Genomic DNA, 22,557 nt, shown 5'->3' with positions numbered 1-22,557 from the left:
CATGTCGTGGAGGTGGTGACAGTTTTCTCAGCACATATACACACACAGATTGGGTGCTGCAAAATAATAACTGCGATTGGTGCTGGGTCAATTACGCGGGGCAAACACGAGAAAACTATACAACATTACACACAATAACCACAGCAGCAGGCCACTAAATCAAACAGTGGACGCGCGCTTTAACGAAATTAAACAAGCTCTGTATGGGGCCTAAAAGACAGCAACGCTAAAATAAATACGCACAATATCTGAACGCAACCATTTATCGGCTTAAATCAAGTTTCATACACTCTTCACTTTACACCCAAAGCGTCTTATTCCTTGGCCCCCTTTTTTTCCCCTCACTGAATCCAATGTAGCCGCTGTATCGCATCCATACTGCGGCTCCTGCAATAGGCACCAGCCTATCGACGCACCCCCCCTCCCTGATCCATACATACTTTGACATTGATGGATGGCTGAACCGGATTGACATCAGCGAGCGGCAAGTTCCACGTGCAAACTTTTACGAGGCGTGCAAGATTATGCGCGAGTTTATGGGTGAGAGTTTGATTTTCGTGGCCTGACTGCGAGGAGCAAAGATGCGAAAGGGGTCAAAGCCTAGAGGCTATGATGAAATGAAACTCCGCAGATTTATCCAGTAACATTTGCAGGAGGAAGAAAAAAAAAAACAAAAAACAAAAAAAAAGTTGTAAGAAAAAGTTATGAGAGTGAGCTTTACGGCAAGACGCTGGGAAGAAACTTCAGATCGTTTCAGATTTTTAGACAGCAGTTATAAGCTGAAGCTAGTCGGGTTTGAAGCTGCGGTTCTCGTGCGTAAACTCGTAAATAAGTGGTTATATTATGGAGCTCTTTCTGCCGGCATCGATAAATTACGCATCCTCAAAATAAAAAGGCTCTATAAGCTCTGACCTCCCTCTACGAGATCTGGTTTCCTCATTACACCCGTGGCCTGGCGTGACACATGTCAATTAATATTTAACCTTCAACAGAGCCGTCACATGTGCTGCTGGCGCCGTGTCAAAAGGTTTTTTATCAGAGAAAACAAGGAGCGTGTCCTCCTTATCCATCTGAGTGTAAATGTTGCACGCGCTGGAGAGGGTCGCAGTTCTGTGTTTTTATCTAAAGTGTCTCTAATGCAATCTTTTTTTTTTTTCTTTCTGGAATTTGAGGTCCAGTTTGCAACATGAGCAACGCATGACACGGGGTAAGGGGTGGATGGGTGGGTGGGTGGAGGTGGGGGGCCAGTGACGTCAGGCCGGCCCCAGACAGAGTGCGCGGGTGCGAGGATACACCGCGGGGGCGCGCACATGCGCACAGGCTCGGTCTCATCTTAACATGAGCGCGGGCGCGTCAATATACACACAGCGAGCGGAGCAGCGCTTTGGGTATAGTAGAAGGTGTTCGGCAGCGAGAGAAATCGAGGCAGGCGCAGACACCTTCACACACACTGAGCAGAGGTTTTTGCGGCGCAGTTTGTGTGGCGGCCGGGACCCGATCTTTTAAAACCATGCTGGATTGACTGCAGAGAGGCAACTACAATCAATGGCTTGGCTTTGAAATCGTTCAAAATTTATTGGAAAGGAGTGTGAGATAGAGCGACAGTGGGAGAGGGCGAGTGAGGGAGAGAAGCGAGGGAGAGAGCGAGAGAGAGTGGCGAGAAGGGGTGGAAATAAAGATCCTTTCAACGATGGAGCTTACAATGGAAAACATTGGAAATCTGCACGGTGTGTCTCACTCCCACCAAACGAGCGACTTAATGAACTCCCCACACGCGCGCCAGTCGTCGGCGTCGCATCGGAACTTGGTGTCGCACGGACGGTCAGCCATGGTGTCCAGCATGGCCTCGATACTGGAGGGAGCAGGGGACTACCGCACAGACCACGCTTTGTCTGGCCCCCTGCATCCGGCTATGACCATGTCGTGCGACTCCGGGATGAGCCTGAGCAGCACCTATACCACGCTGACGCCGCTGCAGCACCTACCCCCTATATCCACCGTCTCGGAGAAATTTCACCATCCGCACCCACATGCTCACCATCATCCGGCGCACCAGAGGCTTGCGGCTGGGAACGTGAGCGGCAGCTTCACCCTGATGAGGGACGACCGAAGCCTCGCCTCCATGAGTAACCTCTACGGCCACTACCCCAAAGACATGTCCGGGATGGGGCAGCCCCTGTCCCCTCTGTCTAACGGTCTGGGGTCTTTGCACAGCTCCCAGCAGACCCTCGGCGCCTACGGTCCTGGAGCTCACCTCTCTAATGACAAGATGCTGTCCTCGGGAGGCTTCGAGTCCCACGCAGCCATGCTGTCCCGGGGAGAGGAGCACCTGGCCCGGGGTCTCGGGGGCCACGGCGCCGGGCTCATGACATCCTTGAACGGCATACACCATCACAGCCATCCGCACTCTCAGGCAAACGGGTCAATGCTGTCAGACCGGGACAGGCAGACGGTGGTGGGAGGCGGGCAGGGAGCTGGGTCGGGGCAGGTGGAGGAGATAAACACCAAGGAGGTGGCACAGCGAATAACAGCAGAGCTCAAGCGCTACAGCATCCCCCAGGCCATCTTTGCTCAGAGGATCTTGTGCCGGTCCCAGGGAACTCTGTCTGACCTGCTGCGGAACCCTAAACCGTGGAGTAAGCTCAAGTCTGGCCGCGAGACGTTCAGGAGGATGTGGAAGTGGCTCCAGGAGCCCGAGTTCCAGCGGATGTCAGCGCTCAGGCTTGCAGGTGAGTGAGGAGACAGCTCCCAACCTGAGTGATGTGGAGGGATCAATTAGAAGTCAATGTGGCGAGACTGTCAATAGCTGCTCAAACAGACATTACTAGAAGTTATTAGTCGATTGTATTGAGTAAAACTTCATCATGACAGTTGGGGTGTTAGACGTTGGGGGGATCTATATTTTGATTGATGCTACAATCCAGGAAAGTATAAACAGACGCTGTGTAAGACTCCAGGTGTGATAAACAAAAGATGGGAGACCAGGTTCACGCACGGTACGCTCAGACGCGTTCAGTTTTACGCACATGTAGCACTTTTACGCACGGATACAGTACGAATACATTCATCCCTTTCCCCTTGCCTCACCCTCTTTCCCCCTGTCGCCCTCTCTCTCTCTCTCTCTCTCTCTCTCTCTCTCACACACACTCACACACACATACAGAAAGAGGCCAAACAAAGGAAATCAGCAGGATGTGAGATTGATTACATCTTGCAGCTTCTACTTTAAAGGTAAAACAGGCCCACGCTTTGATATCACTCCAAGTCAAAATGCCCACTTTTGTGTATCTAACTAACTTGATCTAATACGTTGGCACTTGCCCTGTCAAATAAGAGCGTCGCCGCAAACAAGGCTCGTCTGAGGCCTGGCCAAAGAGCCGGGGGTGCATGACCTCCTATGGATCAATATTTCAGATCCAGGCGTCCCCTTTCAGAGTAGCGGACTGATAAATGATCGATTTGGATCTGAAAGACAGAGACACAAACAGATGCGTCGTTCTCTGGCCTGTGTCGTCTCCTCGGCACTCTGGGGCATGCTGTGTCCAAATTTGATTCAAAGACCTTTCAGGCATTCTGTAGCTGAGATATTGTTTATTGTAGTGACTAGAGAAGCGACTCCACATATATAAACTGTGACACAAACCGCCTGTGTCTCACAATTTCGGCCTCCTGAATGCTTCGTCTCTTTGATCCGTCGTGTCAATTGTTATTGCGCAAAGATTATCACACTAAAGGCCGTGATTTGAACCCGCCCCCCTTTAAAGTCTTTTAAGACCAACAACCTGATTAACTGGACATAAATGAAACGAGAGACGTCACAGTGGGGTTAAAACGGAGATGTGAGTGAGAGGTCCCCTCTCATCGATGTTTGTGTAAAGGCCCTGTTTAGACGTGCTGCGCTCCCAGACGTCAATCAGCGCTTCCTTGTCGTATTTCAGTGAACAGTTCAATTAAGCAGATATAGTGGCATATTTTAGTTCCAGTCAATGCCCTATTGAAAAGCACTTAATGGCATGTAAATTGTTCCTTTGCGTATTTAGTGGGGTTCTGGTAAATAAAGATTTAAACACTCCACAATTGTCTCTTTAAGTGCCACTGCTGTTAAAGCTAATTGGGCTGTGGGGTTTTATATCTTCCACACCAGGCACCAGGATAAAACCCTCCAATTCAACTGACGCGCAGTAGTGGCACAGAGCTGTGCAGTGCACACCTTCTGCATGTTTTAATGTGGTCAGGCCCAGGACAGCATAGAGGTGTAAGAGGTGTGTGTGCGCATTTTTTCTCTTTAGGGTTGCAGAAGGACAATTAGCATTTTATTCATACTATAATGTGACCCAGTGGTGACAGATGGTGTCAGTGAATCCATCTCCAAATACAGTTTATGTTCAATTTCTTGTTAATGTTCTTATTTTCTTGGAAAGGCCGGTTTTAAGGCTATACAGCGCCTATTATGCATTAACCTGCTGCCAGGGGAGATCTCAGGGAAACACCGGATGGGCCAAATGACAAATGACTCGTATGTAAATGCAGGGAGCAACATTTTACTTATTGCATTTAAAATCACAATTATCCTCGGTGCGCATGTGGGCTGGGAGTGGGAGTTTGGATGGGGATAGGGGGGGTTGTGATGCTGAAAGTGAGGCTGGGCCATACTCGCTCGGCCACATCAATCAATAAATTCAAATTACTATTCCAAATTCATCACAGTCACACAAATCAATGCAGCTGCCCTGCTTAGCTAATGCGAAAATGCCAGTGTCTGCACACACACACACACACACACACACACACACACACACATGACAATCCACTCCTGAAAGGAAAAACAGAGCAGAGATATAGGCCTGTTTGGGAGGGCAATGTGTGTGTCCTTCACGCTTAACATCTAATAAAGCAACGAGGGCGAAGACGCACCGATTTTTCCGCCTATTCTGTCCATTACATGCAGGAACATAACGTCCAAATAAAGCTTTTTTTTTTTTTAAATAAAATAAAATAAAATACGTGTATCATGAAGCACATCTCTTAGACGGCTGCTGTATAGACACGCAGCTTCACTGTAGAGCAGCACAAGTAAGAAAGACGCGGGCACGGTGAGGTTTGGGAGGCATTTAAAGATCGCATTAACGATGAAAACAATTCGTCTTTGCATTTGTGTTGAATTCCACACTCCATCTCAATGTATTTGGTCGGGTCAATACAGCCCTGATCGATAAGGATGGCCAGTGCATCTATCAATTATCCCGCCTCAGCACTCTCTCCCATTGGTCTCTCCCCCGGAGCAGAGAGAAGTGGGGGGAAGGCGGGAGCCGGAAAAGGTTGGGAAAGGGGACAGCTGTTATAAAAAAAAAAAAAAAAAAAAGGTTACTGCACACATTTTCTTCCCCTCTTTGCTGTAATCATGTCCCATTTGTTATATGCACTGTAAGCTTACTCGTCTGCTATTTAGTCTTATATCCGGGTAGCCTTTTTTCCAGACTGGTCTCAAATATAAATGGCGCGTAAAGAGAAGCCCAAATTCACGTTTTTCCAGTTCCGTACCTCATATTTTCTAACAGCGACGCAGAATGCCGAGGCATGCCAAAGTCCCTTTTTTAAAAAAAAAAAAAAAAAAAAAAGCAGTATAGTTCATTACCATCTGAATGGCCAGGGCACGTGCCAGGGTGTTCAGGTCAAGACCCACGGGACACGGAGGAAAAACATTGTTGAGAATGAGGGTGGGAGGCCTCTATTCATGTTTCAATGGACTACACGCAGTTTACACAGGCCTAATCCTGGAGCAGTACTCATCCCCATCCACCACCAGCGCCCCCCCCCTTCCCCATCCCGCTGCGCCCTTTCCCCTCTGCACCGTGCTTCATAGCAGAGCCTACATCCATTTATCTTGGCAAACATATTTTGTATTAACCTGATCGGTTGCCTTCCTTACAGAGTATGGCCTTTATTGTCAGCAGAGGTTCATCATTTTGAGGCTTTTGTCTTAAATTGTTGCCTCAACCTGATTGATGTTTAATAGTTTAAGATAAATATGTCTGCTCTTCTGTATATAAAATAGATTTATAATATATATCGGACAGAAAAGGGGTTTTATTTGTCGCAACACAGCGTTGATGAATAAGCCCGTTTCCCCGCAGGTCAGTTTTCTGCTAGGCGCTGTCCTGGGTGCTGAAATGTCCACGCTGCACCGCGGGATGTCTTTTTGAGGACAGTTCAAGGTGGTGAACTGGAGTTTTACCGATACATACTTAATAGCATTCGTGTAGGCCCTAAACACCATTATTTCATCCAACAGCTTCCACCCATCGATCAATATTACAATCCACAAGCGCGTCAATCACACCATCCTGCATCCTACTTTCAGGTCCAGCGCGAAGCCCGCCATTTAAATCACAGCTTCTTCTGGGAGCTGCTCAACACAAACAGCAGCTCGTCTTATGTTTTTGGCAACAAAAAGCATCCGGCCGCAACAAAGACGTGTCAAGAGTGAGAGCTCTTTATTCATGTTTTGGTCATTTAATCCAGGATCATTTAGATTTACACCATTAAGATGTGTGACTGATGCGTGTTAATCTAAAACTGGATTTTTTTTTTTTATTTTTTTTTTCTCCACGAAGAGATGGCTTGATGTTGGCCCGCGAAATGATCGATTGGTTCTTTAATAATTGATGTATGAGGGGAAGATAGGGGAGTAAACAGTGCAGCTGTGGTTTCAGAGCCTCGTTGTTCGTTAAGCACAGCAACGTGTGCTGTAAGTAGGCTACCGAGACACGCGTGTACAAGCATCGCCTTTGCAATCCCCTGGTGGGAGAGCAACAGTCGTTTTCTTGAGGTTATACCTCGAGGCTATTTTGTTTAAATCCCGGCTTCAGTGGAGCTCATAGCAGATGAAATGACATCTCGTGCATTGCGCCGTTATCCGTAACCTCGAAGAGGCTGGCTCTGCAGTATGTGATGGACAATTAATGCAACAAATACACATCATTTATAAAACATACGACTGCAACCAGATCACTAATGCATGGCTGCATAACGCACCAGCCTGCGTACGTGTGGCATCCTCGTTCCTTCCTCCCTCCTGTACGTATGTGATCGGGATGTAGAATCTGCGCCACATTGTTAGGGCCGATCTGGCGAGCCCTGGATCTGTATCGATTTCCATTCCCCCGGTCTCTCCTTTCCATCTCTGGAGCTGCGCCATGCATCCATGCAACTACCACCCCCCCCCCCCCCCCCCCCCCCTCTTCCTCCAATCTCCACAGCGCAACACCTTTTCTCCCATTAACAGCTCACCTTCCATAACACACGGAATGACTAACAACGCTCTGGCGCTGCGTGCTCGTTGCGGACTTCTCTGCGCGCTCTGCCCCAAAACCGTCAAACGCTGACTTGTGAATCCGAGAGGGTTTAGTGGCTCCCTTCTATTGCTGGGATTAGCAGCGTGAGACGACTTAAAGTTCACAGTCGTTTAACCTCCCTACGCTCAATATGCACCCCACCCACACTGCTCCGTCCGGCACAACGCACACACACACACGCGCTGACCTTATTATTCAAAATAATGTAATTTTAATAGAAATCAGATTAGTCTGACTGAAGCAGGAGCCGACTCCTCCACTTCTTCACCCATTCTTAAAAGCGCGCACACACACATATGCGCTCTCTCTCTCTCTCTCTCTCTCTCTCTCTCTCACTCACACACGATCCAATTCACACGGGGTACGTGGTTAGCAATTATAAATGCAGCAGAGGTCTGGACTCTGTACAGTCTCGGATACCGTCTCTTCTATTTTAGATGATCAATTCCTACGCTACTCCGTCGCCCCCTCGCCAAACCGGATCGATAGGAGAGAATGACCTTTAAATCAAATTGCTGGCAGAGTCAACGGAATGCGCGCGGCTAGCTTCAAAGGGTTAATGGCACAGTGTGCGCGTCCCCGCTTTTTTTTTCCAAAAGAAAGAAAGCAAAAAAACAAAACAAAAAAAAAAAAAACACAAAGAGCCCATACCGTAGATAATCATAATTAAATCTAATTATTTGTTCCTGGCGCGTTGAAGTCAAATAGCTGCACAAAGGGATTTTAAAATGTGGGATGAATGAAGGTTTTGTGTGCTAAGATTCCAGGTGGAGGAAAAAAAACAAAAAAACAAAACCTAATCATGCTGTGTGGACTGTTTTTTTGACCCTCCACAATCTGTGATGGTTTACACAAGAGCCAAAGCAAGATACGGTTCCAAAGAGCAAGCTGTTGTGCAGTTAAAATTGTTGACCAGACCACATCAGCATTGTGTTGATGGAGTTCAGTCCGCTGTTACGTAACGCCGGGGAGCCCCCACGCCCCACGCCCCACGCCCCCCCCCCCCCCCCCCCCCCACACACACACACACACATCCACCCCAAAAGAAAAACTCTTCCACCTTGAGTCCCGATTGGCTTCAATTCCCCTAATAGTTTCTTTACATTTCAAACAAAACTGCGTGTTTGACTGGGGGTTTTTCGGCTCCAACCTGATCTGCACCAAAATGTGATACACCGAGAGACGGCTGAGATACTTATGGAAATGAGTAATAGATTACTTTTTTTTGGAGGGGGAGGATAAATCAGTGTCCAGCGGCGTTGAAGCAGCAGCAGCAGCAGCGATTGTGCACACTCCCCGCTTATCTGACGCCCTGACAGGCCATCGGTTATTAAAGGGCCGATAATGGCTTGTTTAATGCGCATGCTAAGAACACAAGGCAAGGACAATGTCCACGCAATTAAAGAAGAGAGGAGCGGGCATTCAGGTGATCACTGTAAGGAGGCAAAACATTTAACGTCGTGTTAGGATCTCACATTTCTACACAGAGGGAGGGCTGTTTTTATCTGTAGCACGTTTTAATTTCTAAAAAAGGTGACCTGCGGGGACGGAAATTAAAAAATAATGACAATAGTATAATAAAATAATTTTATGTGATATTTTTCAGTCTGGTAGAAGGAAAAAATAGGATTACGATAGCCAGTATAAGACTGGATAAGGTATGTAACTAATTTAAAGTAGTGTGTAAAGTGTAAACCCTGCCCAGGTCGTGTAAAAATAAAAATAAAATAAAACAATTTTACAACATCAGAAATAAACCCAGAAATTCTCCAGCTGCCAAATCATATCTGAAAAGAAAGAGGAGCCTACAGATGGTTTGTATGGAGCCTCTTTAAGTCATTCTTACAGGGTCGATCGCAACAAAACCGCAAACACACACACACATACACACAGAGGCAGGCACGCACACAGCACACACAGCTTATCGTACCCACAGATGCAACCCGAAACTCCGGTTGGGCAACCCCACACAGATCAACAAAGGAACAAAACGACTGTGAAATCAATTGATGAATGAATCGATGTCAGCTCATAAAGTCTTTGTGTTACATGTTATTAAATATAACGAACTAGCTTCGGGGTTATTCCAAAATTAATAATTTGGTTAATTTGTTGCTTCAGTCAGACGATGTGAAAACGCTGACTTCTGTCTTTATTCGGGGTTTCTGTTCAGGATGTTTGGAAAAATACTGCGGCGTGTGTGTGTGTGTGTGTGTGTGTGTGTGTGTGTGTGTGTCTTTGCTGTCATATTTGATTTTTATTATTCATTATTTTTTTGGGACACAACATAATAGCCTACATGTAATAAAACTTACAGTTTCATAATGCATATTTATAATATAATAATTTCTAAATACTTATTTTATATTCCGAAATTATTAATATTAATCTGAGCATCAGTTGTTAGGTTGGAAAGGCACAATGATTTAATTATTTGAATAGTTTGGAGCAATAAATAAATAAATTCAGACAAATTAAAGTATTTTTTGCTGCTTTTCCCCAGAAACACAAATTAAAATAAAATAAATAAAAATCAGAGCTTTACATAAAAAAATAATAAAAAATACAGATAAAAAAATAGATTTATTTTTTATTTCTACTTATTACGTTTTATTTGGAGACAACAGATCAGTCAAATGGATTGGGACATATAACAAAGATTAAGGACATTTCTGTTGACTCTCTCTCTCTCTCTCTCGTGATTGAGAGAGGAAGGGACTGAATTGAAAAATTCGTGCATATTGAAAAGCTGTCCGTGTCCCCGGTGGACAGGAAAACAGTGGCTATCACCTGCTTGTGTATCAGTGTGATATACTAGCGGTGATTCTCCTACGACAAAGCAGAACTTCAGCAGAGAGGTGACAGCTCGACGACCGCTGATATTTGAGGGAATTCGCGGATTCAAGTGGATAAAATAAACCAAATGGTGCAACTTTTCCACAAATCTGTGCACCTCACTGCAGGAGTGTAAATAAAAAAAATAAAAAAATAATGAATAAAAAAAGGAGGGCAAACTTCGACCTAAATGACCTCTGTATGTCCTGCTACTCCCGCGAGACTTTAAAGATGCTGATCATAGGGAGAAATTTCCACAAAAATAGTTCAGACTTCCATTCTCAACTAAATTTCCTTGTTACTATATGATATTATAAATCAAATCTTATGAAGTGAATTTTGAAGCAATTCACTATTTTATATTTTAAGTACTGTGTTTATAAGTAGGAATGCCATGTTTAAAATTTGTGGATCATTTTTCTCAATTCAATAAGATTTCAGTTCGAGCACAATTTTGTCTAAATTTTCCAAAGAGGCTCCTGAATAAATTCACGAATTAACTGAAAACACACACACACACACACACACACACACACACTCACACACACTCAGAGCGACGCCCACACCTGTTGTTTGCAGGAGAGAAACCGTCAGGCCTCCTGGTCTGCACAAAATCATCTTGATGATCATTACCGCTATCACGCATAACTGGTCAAAGCAATTATGAATGAAATCAATGATAATCACAGATAAGAGTATCACCCCAACAATGGACCCACTCGTACAAATAAATGGCACATGTAAGGGCTGCTGTTAAACTCGCAAAAAATAAATAAATTAAAAATCATAATAATGATGCGGGTTAAATTTCAGTCTTCTCTCAATCATGTGCTTAAATGGCTGAGTGCTTTTAATTAGCTAAAGGACCGTGATCATCGCAGGCTGCAGCCTCGACCGATTACTGAATTTTCTTAGCACTGTGCAATTTCTTGGCTTCACCACCGCGTTGCCTGATAACACACCGGGATGCAAACAGCGACTGAATAAACTCAGATTTCTCAGCTGCATCCCGCATATATATTGTGCATCTGAAACTGACGCACGGCGCGCGCAGCTGTCTGTTTTCTGATGCGTATTTTCAAATGGAAAAAAAAAACAAAACACAAAAACACAACAACCCCCGGTCAGTGCGCGACTGCGATAGCTGATGCAGCAAATCTAAAAAAGGTAGAGGCTGCTCCTGACAGGACTTAAAAGGTGAGGTGTGGGCGAAGATGTGTAACTGAGTTCAGGCCGAGTTGTTATTGAAGTGCTGGAGACGAAATGCCTCGCAGCCGAGTCGCAGGAGAAGGCAAACAAACAAATTGTGCCGCTTTATCAGTATATTAACACCAATTCTCACTCATTACATTAAGGAGTATCGAGCTGGAAGTGTTTTGGCCTGGCGAGAGAGAAAGAGAGGGAGAGAGAGAGAGACAGAGAGAGAGAGAGGGGGCTTGGCACTGCCCTGCAGCCAAATGCCACAGTAAAAAGAGAGAGCTTTACGCACGCCATCCGTTTTTAGGGCAACGGCCCATGCAAAGCAGCACACGGTTAATAAAGGAGCTGGAGTTTTAAACATTACATTGTACGGTGCAGCTACAAACAAGCGCGCGGCATAGATTATGACTGAGGACATGTGTTGCCCTCCACCAATAAAATAGAGGCACCGACTGTGTTTGTTTGCGTATAAACGCGCCGAACCGCTACCAGTCAACACGTTTATTGGTAAATTAATTAAATCAGCAGACGGCGTTGACCTCGCACTGTTTTACAGGGATCGCAATGGCTCCAGGACTGGATCACAGGAAGGTGGGCTGGAATACTATTTTTATTTATTTTTTTTAATGCAAATGCAAATGCGTAATCATGGTTTCATAAAACACTTTAGGCACAATATTAGGCGGTTTGACTTTTTCATTATGAGCAGGAAGGGCAGCGGTGATCAATAAAATGATTAATGCTCAAGATGGACTCACATCTGCAGGGAGAGAGGAGGCCTAAGCGGAGACAGCTGTGAATATTCAGCATCACGCTGTAAACAGATGAAACAGGTGATGAGAATTTCCTTCTTTTTTTTTTTTTTTTGCGCTCTGATTTTAAAGGCAAAGAGAGCAGGATCATCACACCGCTTCCTCCTCCTTCTCTCTCTCTCGCTCCCTCTCTCTCTCGCACGGCGTGTTTTTCGCGTCTCCAGCCCTTCATGAATCTCCTCTGCGGGCCCACTCCCTCCCTCCCTCCCCCCTCCGAGGCATAATTAATTGGACGAACTGAATTTCACACACGAATTATTCACGAATCTATCGATCGATATTGAACACCCAGGGCCTTTCTCTTAACCTCGCTTGGTTTGTCGTGGAGCAAAGAATATTAATGTCATCAGTGGAAAAGAAATGGGCCTAAGTTACACCGTTTTCACCCGAGCATGTGTTGGAAAACCACTCATTAAGAGAGAGTCGAGACGCCGGCGCAGTCCAATCCCGGAGGCCTTTGAATTGATATAAATGGAGATTAACAGGACGTGTTCATATAGGAAATATTACTGTAACGCAGGAGGAAAATATGCCTTCACAAAAAAAAATCAGAGAAACACAAATATGGGTTTGTTAATTAGTCTTTGTGCGTTTTCGGGTTCCATTCAAAGTAGGTCAGCCCCTGCTCACGGCTCCACACAGCGCGTTATAGAAATCACATTTCCCTCCGCCCGTATATCAACAGGGTGTAGCTACACCTCAGAAAACACTCAGCACCAAACCAGGATTTCTGCTCTTTGTGCATGAGTTTATGTCCGTCTCCCTGCTCGGTGCCTACTGTAGCTCTAAAAGCTGCAATGATCGATTTTTTTTTCTTTTCTACGCCGAGCTTGGTTCAGTAATCAGGGCCCCCTTCCTCACCGATCGATCGATATTGATTACTAAATCCAGCGCCTGTAGCAAAGGCAGCGCACTATGGCGCCCCCGTGCAGCCGGGCCACGACGAGAGCGACACCTGCCGACCGAAGCGGCGCAAGGCAAGCGGTCGATGAGGCGGCAGGACGTGACTGTCAGCTGGACGGATGAGGAGAGGGGACTGTGTCGTCTAGTTGTGGAGGCGCATTAAGAGAGAGACAGCCGTCAGCCCCGCAGACTCCTGTCAGTGTTTCATGCACACAAATAGGCCAGGATGTAGATGAGCATACTCTTTCTTTTATCTTATGTCTAAGGGTTTAGTAAATAAAGAAAATATAATGATAACCCCCCCTTCCAACAAAATAAAAAAAGTGTGGAAAAAAAATTCTAGCTTGCCCAAACATTTCCTCCACATGTGTGTGAGCCATTCATAAATAAATCAGTCATTTGGAAGACACGCCACTGAGTAACCAGTTTGTTCCATGTGGATTTTACTGTAGCATTCACTAAAGAAAATCTACAATGCTGCTATTTCTAAGCCTAATTTGTCAATTTTTTGTTATTAATGTATTAATGCAAAGTAGGAAACCAGATGTGGCGTGTGTTTACCTGTTTAATGTCACACATCTGGAGAAACCACAGAAGAAAAAGGTCACACACCACTAGGAAGTACTGGAGCTCAGGCCAACTGGAAGCTGTGTAAAACGAGCAGAACCTCAGATCTTAAATAGTGAGATGGTGATAAATCTGTATTCAGAATAAAATGTGAAAATGAAAAAAAAAAAAAAAAAAATTTGTAAATATACTATAATATATTGCAGGCCTGCATTAAGCCATTTTTAAATCAGGTGATGATTTTACAAAATCAGAAAATGAATATCGATGTATAAAAAAAACATTTCTTTGCAAAAAAAAACCTGCTTAGCCTTTTTACCTTTTACAACCATCACAGTTACAATCATTAGAATTCACATTACGTCAGCACTCCTCCCAGCCATCCCACAGACCGCAATTTTCGCCTTGTCCATGTTCTGTAACACTAAGGTCTGGGCGATTGTGGGGGGAATAGACATGTCCTCCTTGGACTTCAAACGGGCCTGGCAGAGCTCGGATGCATGTCTAGGCTCATCGTCCTGCTGGGAAACCAATCCTCCTCAACACGAGTTTAATCCAGACGGGCTGGTGTGTCTCTGATAGCAACTTCTCCCTGATCTGTGTGCAGATCCACTGCATGCACCATACTAGAACTCGGGCACATAAACTACTTTTTTTTGTGATAATATTTTGAGGGAAACCAAATTAAACATGAAAAATTACATCTACAAGCATTTGTTATAAAGATAAATCCTTATAACGTCACACATCAGCCTCAAAGCTAACTCTGTTCATTAAAAGCTAATTAAAAACACTTCTCGCTGGTGGAATCAGACCAGATCATAGATTCTTGTCATATTGATGAACGACAAATAAATCAATCCGCTGATAAATCCATGATATGAGCTGACACACCGGGATAAGTCTCTGGAATTACCAGGTGGTATTTAGCTTGGCCTGCAGTTGGAGCTTAATGTCATCGGAAGAGCATTGAGGGTTTAAATTATGTTTACAGAACCTTTATTAAACTAAAAGACAATAACCGCAAGATGTTATAATTTTAGTGAGCGCAGATAATATCAATAATCTCTCCTGGCCGTCCGATATTAAAATTCCTTCATCATCCTCCTGCTTTTTTCTCATCGCCATAAACCTCTCATAAATCAAAATATTACACGCGATGATGTGCATGCTGTACATACAAGCAAGCGTTTGGGCAAATTTGTGTATTAGCCAGCGTGCGCTTGTGTGATGTATATATAGCAGCGGTGTTGATGTGAAATATGAATATGATGGATGTGCAAGTGTGCAGGTTAGCCATCTGTAGTAAACAGATTGGACTGCAATGGCTGATCAATGGGCTCTGTTCCACTGTAATTAGACACACAGCGCCACTGCTTGGCTCCAGCCACTTCAGCATAATCACAACCTTCCCACAAACACACACACACACACACCCACACACACAAGTAGAATGACAAAAGGGAAAAAAAACCTGTCTTTAAATGCACCAAGATACACACACACACACAGCGTGAGAGTGAGACATTACTGAAGGCGAGTATGAAAGTATCAGACAATAGCAACAGCAGCAGGTGGAGACCCCACAGGGATGGCATCTTTCTCTCTCTTTCTCTCTCCAATTTGCTCTCGTTTTATGGAGACAGTAGGGAAGCTGAGAGGGACACGCAGTCCGTTCTGGCAGGATTCGATCCTCAGTCAGCGGGGGAACATGTGGCTGCAGAGGTGGTGCCTTAACCTTCCACACACACACACACACACACACACACACAGACACAACTCCTCCTCCTCCACCATCTCTGGGCGCCGTTTCTGCCTTTTACCCTCCACCTGTCTGCTGCTTTCCACACGTCTCCTACAAATACTTTGAGTTACAGCACACTTGCCCACAATACAGCACTCTATTAACTATTAATTTCTGTGTTCGCTGCATACAAACCCCAGCGCCCCCTCCCAAACGTGAAAGAGTACACTCGCTGTGTTTTCTTTTGAAAATTGCTCTGTGTATGGGAAGGGGGCTCATAGCAGCCAGCGCAAGCACCTCTCGAGTGTTTGTGTTTGGGTGTGTGTGCGTGTATATGTGTGAGTGTGCATGTGGGGAGGGGTGGGGGGGGGGGGGGGGGGGGGGGGGGTTATAAATACCCTCTCAGAGCTCAATAGAGTGGGCTCCAGTGGGCTCTGTTTGAAGTAGCAGACTGTAGACCTGCTGGGGGGGATTCTGACCTCAGTCCCTACAGAGAACCCCTCAATTCCTACAGCAAAGTCGGTCAATATCTCGCTTTCTCCTTCACTCACCGCCCCTCCCTCCTCTTCTCGTCTCCTCTCTTCAGTTCTTACACACACACACACACAACTGCACACACTTTGTCTTACTCCTGCACCTTTTCTGTTCTCGTTTCTCCACCCTATTCTTTGCCTGTGTCAGGCCCCTTCTCCGTCTCTCGTTTCCACACACACACACACACACAGAAACACAAAATGCTTACTTTTGTGCAACAGTCACTCAGTCCCCCATTGCGACTCAAACTGCATTAATATTGAATCAAACAGCAGTGTCTCCAGCTAGCAGGCAACAGCCAGTCCCACTCCCCCCCAACACACACCCACCCCTCATCCTCCCCACCCCATCCTTCTCTCACCGCAGGCTGGCTCCCTGTCTGCACTCTGCAGGATGGAAGGAATATTCCCACTGGGCAGGAGGCATGGATTAGCTTTAAATCAACTTTAATATGGCAATAGAGATGGAGCTGTAGCATCTCTGCTGGTGTATAAACTAGTTTTCACGTGTTTAAGCACTGGCTAATAACACTTTTAGTCACTTTACTTCCCTCCACCTCCTGTTTTTTGTCATTCGCTCATAAAAATAATCACTTTTGTATATTTACCTTGCTTTGTGTTTTCTTTCCCCTCTTTGCCTCCCACTCTCATCCCCATCCCTCCCACCGCTGCCATCCACACCAAGCCTGCAAGCGCAAAGAACAGGAGCAACACAAGGACCGCAACACGGCGCCCAAGAAACAACGTCTAGTCTTCACTGACCTGCAGCGGCGCACGCTCATCGCCATCTTCAAGGAGAACAAGCGCCCATCCAAGGAAATGCAGATCACCATTTCCCAGCAGCTCGGCTTGGAGCTCAGCACCGTCAGCAACTTCTTCATGAACGCGCGCCGCCGCTGTGTGGACCGCTGGCACGATGATCATGGTACAAGCCCAGGGCAGCCGGGCACTTCTGCCACCACCTTCTCCAAGGCCTGAGAGGAGGAGAGGGCCTTCAGAGGGCTGGGGAACCAGGTTGGGACAACAGGCGACATGGGAAATTGGCTGTGAAACCTGTCTATAACAACCCTTCCTGGCCTGGACTGCCTGAATGTGTCCTCTGCCCCGAAAAAAATCCTTTGTGCCATGCAATCATCTTTTATGTCAGTCAAAATTTCAAGCTCTCACCTGAAACAAGCATAATCTAAAAGGTGAATTGTGAAGTCAGGTCCACTCAGCATTACTCACACAAGGACAATCATTGATTCTGTCTTTTTTGAAAGAAAATCATTTTTATGGCATCTGACAAAGTAAAGAGACACCAAAGATTTGACTTTTTCTTTTTTCTTTTTTGATGGACGGTATTTGCATCGCGCCGGCCTCCTCCTTCACCATCCAAGTAGCCACAGATTTTGCTTTTTTTTTTTTCTTCTCTCGACTCACCTCCTTTGTGTCTGCCTCCTTACTCTCCCTCACGTCCTCTCTACGCCGGCACACGGAAGCAACAAGGGCGAAAGAACGGCAATAAATCTGACAAAAGAACAGCACATAGCCTTATTATCAGAGCCCCGTCCTGCAACACACGCACACACACACACACACACACACACACAGAGACACACGCACACACACACAAGGCCGTCATAAAGAAAACAACGCAGCCTATGAAAAAAACAACAAGGCTTTCCAGTTCTGCGCCTCTACCTCCCCCTCCTCCTGTAGTCTCCTTCATTCCTCGGCCAAAGGTATTCCCTGATGGCCAGCCATTTCAGAGAGCAGCTCAGCCTGATCATACGGCAAACTAATGAATTGAAAAATGAATCGATGCAGACAGAAAGAGCGGGGCCTTGACCCCTCCTGAAGGTGAAACTCAAGATGCTCGGCAGCAGATACTCAGGTCTTCCAGGCCCAGGTCTATATTTTTTGCACAGATGTTGGAGGCCTGTAGGGAGACATGTCATTGTTACTCTTAGCCTGAGCCTATAGAGTCTGTGTTTCTCTGACCAACGGGAGAGGCGGGTGAGATGTCTGGACATGCTCTTTGTTCTGCTGGGAGCTTTTTCTCTAATCAATAACTGAGAACCAAACGATGACAACAACACGCTCGGGCATCCAGCCAACTACGTTACAGCTGCATACGAATAGCAGAATGTAAGAGGAGCACATGGAACCCAGTGGAGATGGGGACACAAAGGCCTCACCACTACTACAGCAGCAGCAGCAGCAGCAGCAGCAGCACACCTCCACCTCTGTCCCCTGGTCCTGCCTGTGCTGGCGGAGCAACAGTGCCCCCTGCTGTTTAAAGCAGAGACCTGTATCCAGCAGAGCAAGGGGGTTCAGAGTGGAGGAGAGGGAGGGAAGAGCCACTAGATGCTCAGGAGAAGTCATGGCACAACACATTCAGGCCCTCACAGCTCTCTGAAGGCAGATCAATAGCTAACCATTATCTTATTATTGTTCCTCATTGTTCCTCCAACCAGCACCGGTGACGCTGGAGGAGGGGGGATGGTTACACTGAATGCTGAAAATGCAGGGATTTAGCAAAGGCAGGGATTTATTTAGGCAATCTGAATCTGACAAGAATCCTCGAAGTACTAAAATTACGCAAAGAGGGGAGCAGAGGAAAGTACAACAGAGTAAAATGTAACAGAAAGGCATAGCGAGACAGACACATCTGAGGTGCAGTGGAGGTTTTAATTTAATTTCGGGAGGCTTTATATTTGTCAGATCTTATTTCCATTCATTCATTTCATCTGTTTGCAAAAGAAAAAAGAAAAAAAAAAAAAGCTTTCAGATGTGATTCGAAGCTAATCTCCCGGTTATTCCCACACAAGGGTTATCAGTAGCTAACCCAAAGCTAAACCACCACACTCAGCTGTTGAAATGCTACAACGATTAGTGCCAATGCTTACTGCCTTAATGCGAGTCAGAGAATATGGTACTAGGGTTAACACACGGCTACAGTGCGCCCCACTGATGGCGGGCGCCGTGTGTGTGCCATAGCAACCAACAATCAGCTTTTAACTGAATTAAAATATACTTTTTTAGTAAAAGAAAGAAAAAAAGAATCAGATTTTAAGGCATACAATAACCAAACCTCAAACGACAACAACCACAGTGTGTGTGTTACAAGTACAAATGATCTCCAACACATGACTGGACACATTTTGAAGCAGAAGAAAACTCACATTCTATCTTTGGTTCTCTACCTCCTCTGTCCCTCTAACCCCATTGCCCCACCTCTCCCCTCCCCTCTCTCTCTTCCCCTCTATATTGATGCGGGTATTTAATTAGTACCATAGACACAAAGTTTCTATTTCTTGTTACTATTGTGCTCTGTTGTGCATAAGTAAGGCACCTTGTTGATAAATCAAAAACAAAAAAAGGAAGGACTTTTTAAAAGGAAAAAAAAGGAGGGATGCAAGGACTGAGGCCAATGATGGACGTTTTTTTGTTCTTTTTTTTGCATTCTGTGTGAATATAGACTTGGAGGAGACATTTACAGCAAGAAAGAGGAAAAAAGAGAAAAACAGGGAGCTGCTGAAGAGAAGAATGAACGGCAGACGCTTTCTCTGTTTCGGCATTTCATGTCAGAACTGTGGTACTCTCAGCCCCCTTTAAGCCCCAAGAATGGGGCACAATGGAGGGGGGACAAAACATGACCTCCAAACGTCCTGGCTGACTCAGTATGTTTTATTGGAGGGCGGGTTTGGGGGCGGGGGGGGGGGGGCGTTCAAGCTCGGGGCTCAATAGTTATCTGTACGGTCTTAAGATGCAACTGTAGCATTTCCAACAATGTAGTCAGATTAGCGGTGCAGATTAGACAAGAGATGGTCTTTGTAGAGTTGGGAGGTACCGACTAACTTCACGTTGCTGTAAGCAGTGAGTTAACGTCGCCAAAGGAAGATGAGCTTAAATTGACTTGTGGTATACAGTTCAGCGAGCATAGGTAAATAACTAGATACAGCTCTAGGTACTAAGCTGACAAAATGACATTTGTTTGTAGTGAGAACCAATGTGGCTACCTCACTAAGCTGAGTGGTTTGTGAAACCGCCACCAATACCAAAGATACTACAGCCTACCAGTCACAAACTGCCTAGGGGGACACACAAACCAAAAATAAGAGCCCCCCCCTCTTTGCCCAGACATTTACAGACACAATGGCATAACTACACACACACACATTCGCACTAACAGCGCAGTCGGACTGCATCGTGCCACAATCGGAGGAGGTGGCTGCCTTGCAGACAGAGTTGAGTGCCTTTTCCCTTCAACCACGGGTGGGACTGCACTGGACACACACACACACGCAGCCATGCAGATACATGCATAGAGCAGCACACCTATTTAGTCACACGCACTCACACAGACAATGCACCCATAATTGGATGGACAGAAAGGGGGGCCAAAGAGAGGGACACAGAGTGGGGGTTGTGTCAGCATTTTCTCCCATATTGACTTTCCATCTTGATACACTAGAATACAAGCACTTTATCATGTAGAAAGTCTATAAAACATTTTCTATACACTATTTATTTGAAACAAAATTATATGTTGCTCCTTAATCTGTCAGAGTCTTTGTTACTGTATCGTCGATCTTCTACTAGCTCTCGGCCTTTTCGTGTTTTTTCTTTTGGTCTCCCTGCCCGGACGTGCTTACGCTCTCGGCCGCTTTACCCCTCTCTCATCAGAGATATTTTTGTGTAACAGAGAAAGAGGGGGGTAAACAAAAGGCTGTGAATCTAAGCACTTAAGAGGGCCTTAGATGGAAAACCTGACCACTAAATGTCTCTCTCTCTCTCTCTCTCCACTGCGTGCAAGCACAGAGGCTGCACTAGAAAAGTGTGGAAGACTCGCTGACAGTTTATAGACACAAACTCTCTCCTCCCTCCACCTCGTCTGTCCAGTCAACCTTTCCCCCTGGCTAGTGCTAAGACTTGGTAGGCGTGTGTTGACAATTAATTCTGAAATACCTCAAAAACCTTTCATGTAAACTTTATGTAATTTAAACTGAAAATAATACTGCTAATGATAACAATGATTATGAAACTATGATACTATGATAGTTAGTTTTGGAACTTGTGACTTGAAGCTTTATACTGTTAAATTCCTTTTATTTGTTTGCTTATTTTTCTCGTACGTTCTCCTGTTTGTTTTTGCTACGGCATGTACTTAACTGTTTTCATAAAGGAAAAGACATTGTGAATGTTTCTGTGGAGGGTTACACGAGAAAAGAAGCGACGGAAGGCTATTACACAGAGAGAGGGGCGCGAGCTATTCGCCGTAGATGTTTAGCTCGAAGCTCGAAGCTCTCTCGCACGCGGGTACATTCAAAGAGGGGGTTAAAAAAAAGAAAAAGAAAAAAAAGTAGAAACAAAAAAATGAAAGAAATGATGAAAATATGATTTGGGCTGAATTATAAACCAAAAATTTGATGTTAAACCAAAGGAGGAATAACCTTATATTCATTGTTAGCTTTCTTCTGCCTTTAAGTTGTCTTTTCTCTGAAAAAACAAACAAAAAAAAAACAACAAAAAAAAAAAATTCACAGTTACTTTCGAAGGTTCCTGGGTGTGTTCAAGTGCTCCTGATGTTCTTAGAATATTAAAGACCAGCACCTCCTGTTGAGAAGAAGGTGCGCTTTTTTCTTTTGTGCATGGATATTGTATAACTGTATAGAAACCAACAGGAATGACCTGTGATTTTGTGGGGAGAGGAGGAGGATGGAAAGACTTGGGAGTGGGTGGAGGAGGGATGGGGATTATTTTGGTTATCAAAATAAACAACAAAAAAAAAAAAGGGTGGGAGGATTTGGGTTGTAGGCATTGGAGGGGTCCTTGTTTTTAGAATTTCCGTCACTGTTGGATTCACTGGTTGTGTGCATGTGTTGTTGCAACCCTTCCCCTTTCCCCATGTTTCTTTGATGTATATAAATCCAGACAGTAGGGGGCAGTGTGTGCTGGGGGAGGTCAAACTCCTCTCCTCCCAATCAATAGCATTCAATCTTCATTCCTCAGCTTGTGGTCCCCGCTCGGGTCCTGAAAGGTGTGTCTTGCTTTTCCAAAGACGGGCTGTTTACTTGGAGTTAATCAGAGGGACACACGCAGGCCTGAGCGGCTTTGAATATACCTGTATGTCTGTCTACATGCTTTTCTTCAATCTGTGTATATGTGTTCATTTGTACCTATGTGGAAGACAAAGTGTTTTCTATTTTATGTTCCTTTGCTATGGGTTGCAATATTTGTCATGCAAAAATTTGAAACCATTTCTTACTGACCAACCAACCGCAGTACCACGTGGCAGCCGGTCGTCCAGCCTGAAACGCCGTCGGCGTTTGCTGTCAAACAGCATATGCTTGTCGTTTCTCTGTGGGGCGAAACGGGCTGCCCGTGGGACTGAAGTGGACACCCCCAGTCACACTGTGCTCTCCCTCTTCTGTTACCTGTTAATCAATCAGAACCAAGTGTCTTTGTGATGGTAGAAGACAATCAGTTTCAAAACAAGAAAAAAGGTAGAGAGAGGGCAGGCCAGTGGGGAGGAGGAAGGGGAGGACGGAAGAACAAAAATCGTGGGAAAAGAGGCTCTCTGAATCTTGACAAGCTGTAGTGCCCGACTGCCAGACCACCAC

General features: G+C 45.4%; 1 protein-coding gene across 1 annotated transcript; it reads left to right on the top strand.

Moving 5' to 3' along the window:
* Positions 1 to 1,690: 1,690 nt before the first annotated feature.
* Positions 1,691 to 16,927, top strand: onecut3a (one cut homeobox 3a; the record flags this gene model as incomplete). The annotated part of the gene is made up of 2 exons (XM_084547510.1): positions 1,691 to 2,729; positions 16,587 to 16,927. The coding sequence occupies 2 exons, from the start codon at positions 1,691 to 1,693 to the stop codon at positions 16,925 to 16,927; spliced, it is 1,380 nt and encodes a 459-aa protein (XP_084403636.1).
* Between the last annotated feature and the right edge of the window lie 5,630 nt (positions 16,928 to 22,557).

This window comes from Chelon labrosus (assembly GCF_963514085.1).
Source record: "Chelon labrosus genome assembly, chromosome: 7".
In the NCBI taxonomy this organism is placed as follows: domain Eukaryota; kingdom Metazoa; phylum Chordata; class Actinopteri; order Mugiliformes; family Mugilidae; genus Chelon; species Chelon labrosus.
The sequence above is the reverse complement of the archived record's forward strand: the minus strand, read 5'-3'. Positions and strand labels throughout refer to the sequence as shown.